The sequence below is a fragment of the Denticeps clupeoides genome, chromosome 5, assembly GCF_900700375.1.
Source record: "Denticeps clupeoides chromosome 5, fDenClu1.1, whole genome shotgun sequence".
Lineage (NCBI taxonomy): Eukaryota > Metazoa > Chordata > Actinopteri > Clupeiformes > Denticipitidae > Denticeps > Denticeps clupeoides.
In genome coordinates, this window is record NC_041711.1 from 15363800 (window position 1) to 15377248 (window position 13449).

The 13449-nt window shown below is 45.8% G+C and overlaps 1 protein-coding gene across 1 annotated transcript; it reads left to right on the top strand.

Annotated features, from left to right (window-relative positions):
- The first annotated feature begins 797 nt into the window (after positions 1 to 797).
- Positions 798 to 12189, top strand: htr2ab (5-hydroxytryptamine (serotonin) receptor 2A, genome duplicate b). The gene is made up of 4 exons (XM_028981924.1): positions 798 to 989; positions 1386 to 2023; positions 10127 to 10327; positions 10973 to 12189. Exons 2-4 carry the CDS (start codon positions 1693 to 1695, stop codon positions 11773 to 11775), a joined length of 1335 nt encoding a protein of 444 aa, XP_028837757.1. The 5' UTR covers positions 798 to 989; positions 1386 to 1692; the 3' UTR covers positions 11776 to 12189.
- Positions 12190 to 13449: the final 1260 nt, after the last annotated feature.

Consider the following 13449-nt stretch of genomic DNA (forward strand, 5'->3'; position numbering starts at 1 on the left):
TTCTCGCCTCCATCTCTCTCTCTTCTTCCCTCTTTTACACCTGTTGTGCGGCCACTGGTGACACATGACAGTACAGAGAACGTTCAGAGATGTGCGACAGTTACTATTCTGGCTGTAATAAAAGACATGCCCCCTTTTATAAGGGAATTGAATACTGATCTTTTTTATTTATTAATAATTCCTTCTTAATGCACACTGATGGTGACTCTCAACATGGGCTTCAGAGATGCATTTTTCCCTGCATAATATTTTATTCATGAGTGCAGCTTTGTGTTGACGGACAGCAGTGATGCGCTTTTGTACGGCGCACAGCGTCACTTTCTGCCGACTGGAGCTCCACAGAAAAGCAAACAGTTGGATTTGTACGAAGCCTTCAGTCAACAATTATTACCCCCCCCCACCCCCCCCCCCCCCCCCCCCCCCCAAATAATGAACAAGTCAGCCACGAATCTCCATCTCTGCCCATCTTCTTCTGTGTCTCAGTCCGCTAAGCACAGATTCAAACACAGAGCAAGAGGGGGATAGAGAGAGAGAGAATATTACAGCAGAGAGCTGAGTTCAAAGAAAAAAGTCAATTCATTCGATCGGCGTAAAGAGTTTTAAAGAGCAGGAAAGGAGGAAAAGTCAACCTGGATATTTGTTCTGCTGCGTGTTCCAGCTGTGTGTTGCAGGCAGTGGGGAGAGGGAGGGAGGGAGAGAGAGAAAGAAAGAAAGAGAGAGGGGGGGGGGGAGATGGAGATGGCACACTGAGAGCGCACAGCTGAGCTGCACTAGAAAGAGAGATGAGGGGAAGAAGGGAGATGGAGAGATAGTAGTGTAGAGTGGGAAAGAAGACAGAGAGCGAGGGCAGACCGAGAGGCAGGCAGGAATAAAGAGGGTGGGCAACGTTAAGGGACGGAGCCTCTGCAAGGCATGATGAAGGAAGAGGGAGGAAGACAGTGATGAAGATGAGTTCTTTCCTATTGAAGACTGCAGGAATTACTCAGCTGGTGAGTGCTGGAGTGTGTGTGTCTTTGTCGTTTGGTCCAGCAGCCTTGGGTCAGAATGAATCAGATACGTCTGCGTTTGTGAACTATTATCCTCATGATCATAATGTCTTCACACACCGAACTGACGGCAAATCTGTGTGTTACATTAAATGTGGTGCGTCTGTGTTTAAAGAGAGAAAGTGTGAGTTGTGTTTATTTTACACCTGTTGTGACTCATCTGGCTTCTTGCCTCTGTTAGTTACTGCACGTGTGTGAGCTTGTGTGTGTGTGTGTGTGCGTGTGTGTGCTCACACATTCATACACAACGACAGGTGCAACAGGGTGAAGGAGATTCACCCCAGGGTTTCTGTCTGGCTGAATAAGCGATCCTCTCTGTCTTTCTCCTGACCTGACCAGTGTTATTGCCATCAGCCGTCCTGGGTGGCGAGCAGGGGGTCTCCGGAAGCTCCTGTCGGTTCAGCCTCGCGCTCGGAGTACGCCACGCACACGCTGACGTAGGATGGGTCCGCTCTGACTCACGTATGGCAGGACTGGCATGCTCTACTATGGATTACAGCAACCTCTCTTCAGCCTCCACCCCCCGATGGGCTTGCTGCTGGACCTCGCTGCAGGACTGAGAGAGGTTCTTTTATGCTGTTGCCATGTGGTAAGCATGTGAACGGCCGGGTGAAAGCTTTTAAGAAGGTCAGAGGGTTTGACAGACATGGCGCTCCATTACAACCACTCAGACATCAAACTCTCAGCAAACTGCGTTGTGGAGTCGCTGTCGCTCAACTCCAGCCTGAGCCTTCAGAACGTTTCGGACATGTGCGGCCAAGCCGAGTCGGAGCGAGCGTTCGAGAAGAACTGGGTGGCACTGCTGATCCTCATCGCGATTGTTGTCACAGTAACTGGCAACACACTGGTTATCATGGCGGTCTCTTTGGAGAGGAAGTTGCAGAATGCCACCAACTATTTCCTGATGTCACTGGCTGCAGCTGACATGCTGCTGGGGCTCCTGGTCATGCCAATCGCCATGGTGAATATTATGTACGGTGAGTTCTCTGCTCTTATCTCAAGCCCCAACTGCTAAAAATATCAAGAGGAGTAATAAGCCATAAGGTTGGTGCCAATATATTGAGTTGTACATGGCCGCACTGCTTGGCGTGAGAGGTGTGACTCAGCCTCCATTTTCGTCCTAAAAGGGCACGGCAGCGTTCTTCCACAATCACTCACGAATCCATAGTGAATCGCTGTTGATGGATGCTTTACCTGTAGCTCTGAATCACCTTTATGCTTGGAAAATCACAAAAGCACCACGCTACCTTGCCACATCATTGAAAGCAGGCTGACATGAGAAACAGCTCTTTTGTGCGTCACCGGCAGTTGTGGACAAATTCGTGAGCATTTTAAAGCCGGGCTGCGATGAACTCTAAATCCAGTGTTCTATTTTAGCCACCGACTGTTTTACGAGAATATTCTTGGTCACAAATGTTCTTAAACAGATGCTCTTCACGCTTTTTCACTACTCTACAATCCTTGCACATTTTCTGTATGACACCCAGACAGAGATTTGCTCATGGTACAGTATGTTAGATATAGTAGTATTACAGCTGGATTATATTCCTGCGTTAGTGTAATGGTCCACAAAGATGGGTGGCCCCCCTTTTGCCATGATCCCCGACTGCTCAGCGTAATCACAGCCCTGCAGTCTGAGGGTGCTGATGAATGTGATCATCATGCTTCAATAATAAGGTTTTCCATGCAGTTACAAAATTAGCACTCTTCAGTCTTTGCTTATGTTTAAAAATGGAATGATTTGGCAGATCATGTTTACAGCCCTGTGAACTGCACATGCTATAAGGCTTTTCAATGATGCAAATATAAAGTACTATTTGGCACTTTAAGATGAGGATCATAACCCAGCTGATCAATCGAGGCATGCCCACATAGAAGGAACATCATATGGAATATTTAAATAAATTGACTCCATGTATGTGCGTGTTACTAAAATGCAGAAGCTTTTGTAAAGAACCATTTCTTCCTTGAGATGGTTCCACCACCACCCATCAAACAACAGTGTTACTTCACAACACAGCATAGTCGGGGTTGGCTATGCCACCCTTGAAATTTAATTGGCAAATCTGATTTGAATTTCTTTTGTAGCCATTATCCAGGGCAATTTCCAATTAAGGCATTTAAACAAAATTGTAATTTTAGTGTGCCACGCTTCTACATGGTCCTGTCTCTAGCAAGTACAATATTTGCTAACACGCACACCCCCACAACTAAAGCCTTCACTATCAATCCCCTCTCATGCCCCTGCCTGGCCCCCAAACAAGAAACTCTTGACATGCCCCTAATCCACAATCTCCCGCTGGCATTCCACTGAGATCTCGTGCTTTACATGACATGATCAGGTACATGCGCTTTCCCAAAAACTATTACAATTATTGGTTTCTAATTTAGCGTTCAAGCTATTTTTGATAGGTTAAACAGAATATACAGCTTTGGACAAAAATGAGAGGCTTTTTCAATTATTAATCAATTGATGACATTTTCTGATTCCACATTTCAATTAAAAATTTCAAGTCTCAGAGGCATGCCAACATAGGAGGAACATCATATGGAATATTTAAATAATATAAATTTAAATAATTATGCCATTTACAGTAGTTACAGGGACAGTGTCCCTGGAGACGCTCAGGGCTAGGTGTCTTGCTCAGGGACACAATTGTGGTAAGTGGGGTTTGAACCTGTGAATTTGTGGTGTTCTGGTCTGTATGTGAGCGTGATTGATAATCTAATCAGCTACTCATCATGTTGAAGAAGGTGTGTTGGTATTAAACTTCAGCAAATAATGCCTTTCAAAAAACCTGCCCTCTTGCAAAGTCATTAAGATCCCTGTGCTTAACAACAGCAGCCAAATTAATGGGTGAACATGATGGATAATTGCTAATTAATTAAGGAATTACAAGTGAATAGCAACAGTCCTCGTTGTAGCTCTTGTCCTCATTAGTTATTCCATTACTTTGTTAGGGTCCTGTGCGTATGAGCAGTGGCGTCGCTTAATAACTGTCTCTAATAACCACAGTAAAACATGATTACTGTCAGGCATCATGTCAACACTTCGTTTATGGCAATTTGCATAAATAACGCAGGTGAATGGGGACCGACCGTGCGCTAATCGCTTTGAGTCGGGCTTCGAAGTGCACAGCCGCCTGACCCCGTGCTGTTTCCTGCAGATGGCCATGGGCGCAAGGGAATCAGAGGGAGAAACGGCATGTCACATCACAATCCATTACCTCGGGGCGTCTGTCTGTAGCCCGGCCTTCTCCGCCATGGTAACGGCGTCATGTCCATCAAACCCTCTTTACTCTGCTGTCACCACGGCGACAGCCACACAGGCTCAGCCAGCACCGTCTCAGCGGCTGTTAGACACAGGCATGCTCTTATGCCTTTGAATAGTCTAATGCTGCCCTGTCATGGTTCCTGGTTTAGAGGTGCACCACTGCTAGGGGGTTTAGAAAAGCAAAACAGCACAAGGGGATCAGCGATACAGAGAGATTGGCATCAGTTTATGTTTTGTGCCAAAACAACAAAGAGGTGACGGTTGCCCAGATAAACAAGCACACTAGCAGGCATTCACAGAGCCAATGAATAGTCCTCATGCATAGTAGAGACTAATGATTCTTGTGTAATCTGAATTATCTGGAAAGAGGGTAAAAAAAGAACTGAGAGGAGGTGAGGAACAAAAAACACAAAGAAATCCTCCTCGGGCCCTACTGACCCAGCATGGCCACTGGAGGGAATAAAATCCCTCAATCTGTCTGAATGACTTACAAACAGGTTTCTACACCTTGCAGGATCGGAATAGCCACCAAGCAGAAATCTCAAATAATACGTGTTGCATCATGGGTGCATTTCACATATAGAATGTGTGCCTCCCTTGGCACCTCCTTCATCATGGCATTCTACTTCCTCGCCGCCGCCAAACTGACAGCCCAAAACCACAGCAAACCTAGTTGGTGGACAGAAGGGATGATGCCTTATCTCTGTGACAGGATGCCCACGAGGAGAGGGGCGAGGTGGGGGGTTGGGGGGGTCAGCCTCTTAACTACAGTCGCCACTCGCCCCCCTCCCTCATATCCCCATACAAAACAAATAATGCCAAGTCTCAGCCAGCCGCGAGTTTATCTGCTCGGCCCTCATTCCATTGTGAGGTAGTGACAGTGTGTGAATGACTCCATCAGAGAAACACAAAAGCAAATAAATGACCTGGACAGAATGGCAGAAGGCATTCAGCAATGAGCCCGTCACCCACTCACTGATGCCCATTAAATGCTCTCCCTCCACAAGTCAGCAAGTCAGCCACTTCTTCCAGGCGAGCCGGTGTAGGGGATCATGAATAATCAGACTGAGCTGTGTAATTGGCGGTTGATGACTTTTTCTTCATGTAATGAGTGTGTACTTGGCCGTCTGGTGTGTTTGGAATTAGCCACGCTGTCTGGGGTCTTCTGAAGTTTCTCGTGTGCAAGGCAAAAAAAAATAAATCCCTCACCCGTCTCCATCTGCTCCTTTGATGCTGCATTTATTACACAGTAATGAGACTGGGCCATATTTGGGCAAAAGAAGGAAAACCGTTACTTCCTGTATAGAACCCTGCTTGGTTTGACACTACTATAAAATAAAGTGAAGTGAAACACTGCAGCACAGCACACGGTGACACAATGAAATGTGTCCTCTGCTTTTAACCACCACCCTTGGTGAGCAGTGGGCAGCCATGACAGGCGCCCGGGGAGCAGTGTGTGGGGTGCTTTTCTCAGTGGCACCTCAGTGGCACCTTGGCGGATTGGGATTCGAACCGGCAACCTTCTGATTACGGGGCCGCTTCCGTAACCGCTAGGCCACCACTGCCCCGAGGAGAATGGAGAATGTGTTGTTTATTTACACACTGTTTTATATTACACACTGGAGAATGTGTTGTTTTCTTGTGTTTTTTTAATGTCCCACTCAGAAACCCGATCATGCATCAGTCCTCGGAGCCAATAATTCAGGGTCCAGAGTCCCATCAGAGGAAAAGATAACCAAATGCCTGGCAAGCAAGCATCTCACTGGCTTTGCACTGCCAATTAACCCCAAGCAAATCTATTTACTGTCTTTTTCCTGAAATGTGTTCGGGGTGGAAATGTAATATGGCGGCCGTATCGCCAAGATCAAGGAATCGCATCGCAACTAAGCAATGACCGCCAACGAGGGAAGCTGCAAGTGGCCATTTGTGATGATAAGAGGTCTGACAGATTGGACTACGCTCGTTTTCAGTAGAGCTCGATGGCGACGTGTCCTTGCCCTGTTTCTTACCGTATCTCTCCATCAGCCATTCATGTTCCCTCCTTCCTACATTGCCTTTCAGACCTTCTTTAGAATTTCTGGCCATTATTTTTGCAATAGAGACAGGCTACTCTTGGTCTCTGTGCCATGGTGATAATGCCACGTTATCATGTCCCCCATTAAAACTGAATGGCTGTCATGACAGTGATGTAATGCTGTTATATAACAAGGTTAACATAATGGAGCCCAATAACTGCAGTGCGAACGCGGCTTATCCCCCGAGCGCGATGCGCAGCAGCCACGCTCCTCGACTCCATGTAATTTTCCCAGAACAACGGAGGCTGTCAGTTGTGGAAATGTTTTTTTCCTCCCCAAAACCCCCAACGCCCCCATCCTATGCCTTCATCAGATTTTTTTTCCTCTAAAGCTCCTCTAGCATGCAGTTTGCCATCAGGGTGAAGTTCTTCTTGGGGGAAATGGCATACTTTAACAAATTGCCCTTTCAGATCTGCCATTCTATGAGCGTGAATCTTGCAGACTTTCTTCAAATGAATTGAACGGCAGTTCTCTGAGGTCAGACATCATTAAAGATCAGTCAAGCAGCTTGTGCAGACAAATTCCATTACACTCAAAGGATAGAGCGGCTCCTGGGTTCACAAATCGTCTTGGCACTTTACCTGAACTGTCCTACATCAACCCTCAGACACCTAGCGGGCAGATTAGCATGGCACTATTTAAGACGTTAGCAAGGGGTGAACGTTGGAAAGAACAGTTCAGAATGTGACAGCACGCTGGGTTGGGAACAGCGGGAAGAGCATGTCCCTGTTAAATACCACATTCAAAACCAGTCACAGCCGCACTTTCAGCGAGAAAACAGGTCCACTCATTTCATATCATCTGTCCACACTGCTAGTTAACCAGGTAAACTGCACAATCTTGCGCAATGTTCATGTTAGAGTGGGAAGTTTAGAAAATTATACATTTTATTATCCCAGAAATGTTCTATATGCAATGCTATGAGGCTGCATTTAACCCATCACCTTAGTGAGCAGTGGAAAGCCATGTTTGTTAATATCATGTCAAGTAAGTTTTCTGGGTCTAGAAATAGACACAAATCTGGTGCTACCAAAAGATAGGATTATCAGCACTTTAATTCACTGACTGGCCAACCAGTGAATGCGGCATTTGCAAACACATTCTAAGGGCTTTGTCTTATATGGTGAAAAATGTCCCGTAGGTTATAAAATAGGGTACCCTGATATCTGGGCAGTGGTGGCCTAGCAGGTAAGGAAGCAGGGCTGGTTCTAGGCAGGTATTTATGAGCAGGCAGACAGAAATGTAAAAGGTGCAACAGAGGCAGGAGATGGGTGAGGTGGGGTGCTCTGGATAACTGCTTTTGTCAAGTAACCTAAGACAAAAAAAAATCTTCATCAGATTATAACTAAACCCAACATTTACCTTAATTGGTTAGCCTGTATCAAACATATTTAACCCCAGCACTGACACTTCCCAACATTTACAAAACCAAAAAAGCATCTTACAGCATTAACTTTCCATTTGTGAGCTGCTGGGGTGGAAAGTGAATAAGATTTACTTTGTGTCTGGGTCCTCCAGTCCAGCAGACAGGCTGACAGTGGGTTGGAGAAAGAAACACTTCTCTACAAGACTGAAGATGAGGGAAGAACAATGGACTAGTCCCCCCACAGACAGTACAAATATAGATGTATTTTTTAGTTTCTGAAGACAGAAATTTGCTGCTTCCTCTAAGCCTTCCGCTCATTTTGCTCTTCCCTTCTTAAGCTGGGCATACACTGTGCATCTTTTCCTGATAATTTCCTGTCGTGGGGTAAACACCCAGCTCAAACTGTACAAAAACATCATGTGCAACAATGTGTGATTTATGTGCGCACACTGTAAGGTCTGATGCTTGGATGCGACCTGAATGCTTACAGTACTCAAGCAATATGAACACATTGGAAGTAGAAGAACCCACATCAGTAGTGGTGCTGAACAAAGTGAAATGAGTTGCTCTCTCCAGTTAAAAAAAGAGGTGGCGCATGTATGGCTGCACTTAACAAAGTGAGCAGGGGTCACAAAAGTCCATTAGATTTCCTACTATAAATAACTTTTCTCCCTGTTGTTCCAGCCATGATAAGTAGGCGAGAAAATGGTGAAAGGTTTGCGTGAGTCTGTTACAGATGAACGAGATAAGGTTCCGTGTGCTGCTGCTTGAACTTCAGTTCTGTGTTTGCACATGCGCAGTGAAGATAAACCTCACGATGGGCAACGAATTTCAAAAAGGTCTGATATTCTTACGACCAGCCAATTGAGGGTTGTGGCCTGGTCAGGAGGGGGTGAATCGGTGATCGTACATCATGTACACTAAACGATGCAACCAGACTCAAGAAATTATTGCACAAAAAAAACGGCTCTAAAATGTCTCTGTGTATGCATTTACAATTACATTTACAGCATTTATCAGACTGCCTTATCCAGAGTGACTTACAATCAGTAGTTACAGGGACAAAAAAAAAAAAAAAAAGTGAAGTGAAGTGATTGTCACGTGATACACAGCAGCACAGCACACGGTGCACACAGTGAAATTTGTCCTCTGCATTTAACCCATCACCCTGAGTGAGCAGTGGGCAGCCATGACAGGCGCCCGGGGAGCAGTGTGTGGGGACGGTGCTTTGCTCAGTGGCACCTCAGTGGCACCTTGGCGGATCGGGATTCGAACCGGCAACCTTCTGATTACGGGGCCGCTTCCTTAACCGCTAGGCCACCACTGCCCCAGGGGACAGTCCCCCCCCCTGGAGCAACTTAGGGTAAAGTGTCTTGCTCAGGGACACAATGGTAGTAAGCGGGATTTGAACCTGGGACTTCTGGTTCATAGGCGAGTGTGTTACCCACTAGACTACCACCCTATGCCCAGCTGAGAACCTTGACACAGACTATTTGCACACTAACAGAAATGGGATGTTTGGCTGGGGGAGGGGGAATTTGGATCAGCACAAAAACAGAGCACAGAGGGAAGGAGAAAACAAGATGGGAAACATGTCATCTAATTTGTGCCTTTTCCAGTGAATTTATCACCTACTTTAGTAAAGCTTGGGTAATCGGTTGCTTTCTTTCTCAAATTCTAAAAGTTTGATTTAAGGAGGCAGGGTGTTTGTTTAAGGGGGTGTTACTACCTAACTACACTCCTGCACGCTCTCTCAGATCAGCAAACAAAAGGAGACTAAAAATTCCTTCTTCACGGGGTCTCCGATTCCAATCATCTCTGTTCTCCGTTGTTGTCCCTGGCTGGTGGAACAACCTGCCCTCCTCCACACGACTAGCTGAGACTATCACCACTTTTAAGAAGCAGGTGAAAACCCTCTTGTTCAAAAAATATTACAGACAAATCTAACACTTGTATAAATACATTATAATTTTTCTTCGTCTATCACCTAACAATCTCTGAGCATGCTCTTCACTGACAAGTTGAGCCTTATCAGGGCTCTTAGTTTGTAAACTCAATATTCTATAGAAATCGAACGAGAATTGCTGTTGTCTTCCTCTTGTAAGTCGCTTTGGATAAAAGCGTCTGCTAAATAAAGTAAAGTTAAGTAAAGTAAAGCGTTACCCCATCTTTCCTAAGTGTAGATCTGACCATGTAAGGAAGCGGACCACCAAGGTGCCACTGACTTGCCAATGAGCAAGGTACCATCCCCACACTGTTTCCCCGGGTGCCTTAAATGCAGGGGACACATTGCATTGTGTGCACCGTGTGCTGTGCTTGTAGTGTATCACAATGACAATCACTTCACTTCAACATGTGGACTCAGGTTACAGGTGGCCTCTGCCCAGTGCTCTCTGCCCCATCTGGATCTTCCTGGATGTGTTGCTCTCCACGGCGTCCATCATGCATCTGTGCGCCATCTCGCTGGACCGCTACGTCGGCATCCGCCACCCCATCCACCACAGTCGTACCAGCTCCAGAACCAAGGCCCGAATAAAGATCATTGGCGCCTGGACCATCTCTGTGGGTGAGCATGTGGGGAGGGATTGTGCTTTTGTCCTAGATTAAATCCTGGTTACAGCCACCAGCTGCTGAATAGCTAAACGTGGCTTTGTGATGCTAGAACATGGATAACCGGTAATCCTGGTCGCCATGTGGATGACGACCGTAATGTGTGTCAAAGGTGGTACCATCCAATGAAAATCTGAACAGAAGCCACTGCCACTGGAAGAGCATCTCCTTTAAAACCCCATAATGGGTTAATGTTACTAGCTACTAGTGGGTTTAAAATAACATGTGCTGTGGGAAGGCCACAGGACAATCAGCATTACAAATGTTTTGCATTATGTAAAGACCCGCTCAAGGACAAACAATGAATCATTGCTTGAGAAACGCCGATGGCGCCGTAGTCCTCTTCAGCTGCTGTTTACGTCGTTATTTTCTGCCGGTGCTGTTGTTCTTTTGGTTGGCAGTCCGGGCAGGCAAATTAACAACGGACTGTTAAGAGGAGGCCTGTAGAACTTATTCCACGTTCATTTGGTGCTGATTGGTTAAATGCAGAGGGCACATTTCATTCTGGCACCGTGTGCTGAGCTTTCTGTGTATCGCAATGACAAAAAGACTCACTTTCACTAATATCTGTGCCTTCTCCTCTCCTTGTGCTCTTTTCCAGGAATCTCCTCACCAGTTCCAGTGCTGGGTCTGCAAGACGATCAGAAATTTTTAAAAGACAAGACCTGTGAGATGACAGACACAAGCTTTGTCCTGATCGGCTCTTTTGTGGCATTCTTCATCCCCCTCATCATCATGGTGGTCATGTACTTCTTGACCATCAGTGCTCTGCAGAGTGAGGCCACGGTGTGTCTGGATCAGCTGGTCCCACGTCCTAAGTGGACGACCACCCTGAGTTTCTTGCCCCGCGGCTCCGTCTCCTCAGAGCGTCTTTTCCTGCAGCGTTCCCTCAGCCGAGACGTGGACGCAGTGGTGAGCGGCAATATTGCCTTCCGGCGCCGCACCATGCAGTCCATCAGCAATGAGCAGAAGGCCTCCAAGGTCCTAGGCGTGGTCTTCTTCCTGTTTGTGGTCATGTGGTGCCCGTTTTTTGTGACAAACGTGCTGTTTGTCGTGTGTGACCCTGAGATGTGCCCCCCTCCCCTCATGAAGGTGCTGCTGAACGTGTTTGTGTGGGTGGGCTACCTGTCCTCGGCCGTCAATCCCCTTGTCTACACACTCTTCAACAAGACGTACCGCGCCGCATTCGCGCGCTACATGCGATGCCACTACCGGGAGGAGAGGCGGCCCCTGCAGCTCATCCTGGTGAACACCATCCCACCTCTCGCCTACAGCTCCACCCAGATCCCGCTCAGAGCCGATGGGATCCTTAAGAAAGGCACCCACTCTGTCAGGGTCAGCACCCCGGACCCCTCTAAACCGCCACCGGGTCAGGGGGTAAACGAGAGCAGCAGTAATGTATAGAAATGACAGCAGCGGGGAAAATGTACTTGGGTGCATGAGATTTCAGCCGACTGCTGAGAGAGGTAGCAGGCCTGGCCAGGTGTCCCTCGCCTCAGTGGCAGCTACGGAGCGCGCTCGCAGTAATTACTACACAATGCGCTCGTAATTGAGACGCGGTTGGCACTTCAGTGAGGAAAACACTGATGTCATTTCTAATGGCCAACATCTGGATGTAAGAACATATGGTGGTGGTGGGGGGGTTTATTGTTTTTTTGTAATCTCTGTTGATATATTATGTTTTGTGCTGAGGCATCAGGAACAGACTTTTGAAGTGAAGTGATTGTCACATGTGATACAAAGCAGCACAGCACATGATGCACACAGTGAAATTTGCCCTCTGCATTTAACCCATCACACTGAGTGAGCAGTGGGCAGCCATGACAGGCGCCCGGGGAGCAGTGTGTGTGGGGATGGTGCTTTGCTCAGTGGCACCTCAGTGGCACCTTGGGGATTTGAACCAGCAACCTTCTGATTACAGGGCCGCTTCCTTAACCGCTAGGCCACCACTGCCCCTTACAGTCTTTGCCTTTGTTGTCTATAGATCGATCGCTATTTATTTGAAACCCTCTCAGGGAACTATAAGCCCAGTGGTGAAACAGAGGGGGTTCTTTCCTATATTTGTGTGGACTTCTGCCTTTAATGCATTGTTGCGCATCTGTGGGACATGACAGCTGAGTATTAGGATCACAGAAATGCCAGAACTGAATGGGACAGGACTGAATAAACTGTCCCTGACACATAGATTGATGACTCAGAACATTGTGCAATGGCCTTATCCAAATGTATATGTTGGATCATTAAATCGATATTGTGCCTATATGTTTTTGAATATATGTTGAATGTTCTTTGGTACATGTGGTTTATAAACATGTCTAAACAAATTTTCTTATACATCTGAATTTGCAAGTAATGTGCAATTTCCTGTATATCATTATAATTTCTAAAAGCCAAAAAAGACTACATTATGGAAGTTGGTGTGTTAAAAATTATCTTTAAAATGATTTTATACATGTATTTAAATGTATGTTTATGTCTGCAAAAACAGTCATTATGATAGTAAGAACCAGTTTGAACATATATACATTTTGAATATGTAAACATTTTCTTCAAAGATTCATATGATTCATAGTTTATCCTGGAAAAACTGTGCAGATTGCAAGTCCATTTTCAGCATTGTTCGATAGACACTAAGAAATTTCTGATGCTGTACACAATGAAAAAAAATACACTTTTTGTCACTTTCTTTCATTTTGTCCTACCCACTCAGCATTCTGCTTGTCTCAAGGTTCATGGTTTATTTCCATCCTTTATTATAAGCAGCATTATAATTTGCATTAGGATTGGATATCGGATACCAGAACACAATATGATGGAATGCCATGTGTAATTGGAATGAGTCACCACTTAAAGTTATATTTTTTTCTAGGTATTTACAGAAATATTTTTTACTGAATAGGTGTGAAAATGTATCCTGGAATTTAATATACTTTTTATCCTCTCCTCTATAGCAACATGAAAACATCAGAGGGCTTTGCGTCTATTTCTATTAATGTTACATTTCACAGTAAGACTAGCATTGTAGAGGATGATCATGACAAATTACTCAGGACTCTCAGTATTCATCAGTAGTCCTCA

Excerpts from the sequence above, each read along its gene's own strand:
- htr2ab (XM_028981924.1), top strand. The coding sequence starts at position 1,693 with ATGGCGCTCCATTACAACCACTCAGACATCAAACTCTCAGCAAACTGC. Across the intron at positions 2,024-10,126 it reads CATGGTGAATATTATGTACG|GTTACAGGTGGCCTCTGCCC; the intron begins GTGAGTTCTCTG and ends ATGTGGACTCAG. Across the intron at positions 10,328-10,972 it reads CGCCTGGACCATCTCTGTGG|GAATCTCCTCACCAGTTCCA; the intron begins GTGAGCATGTGG and ends GCTCTTTTCCAG.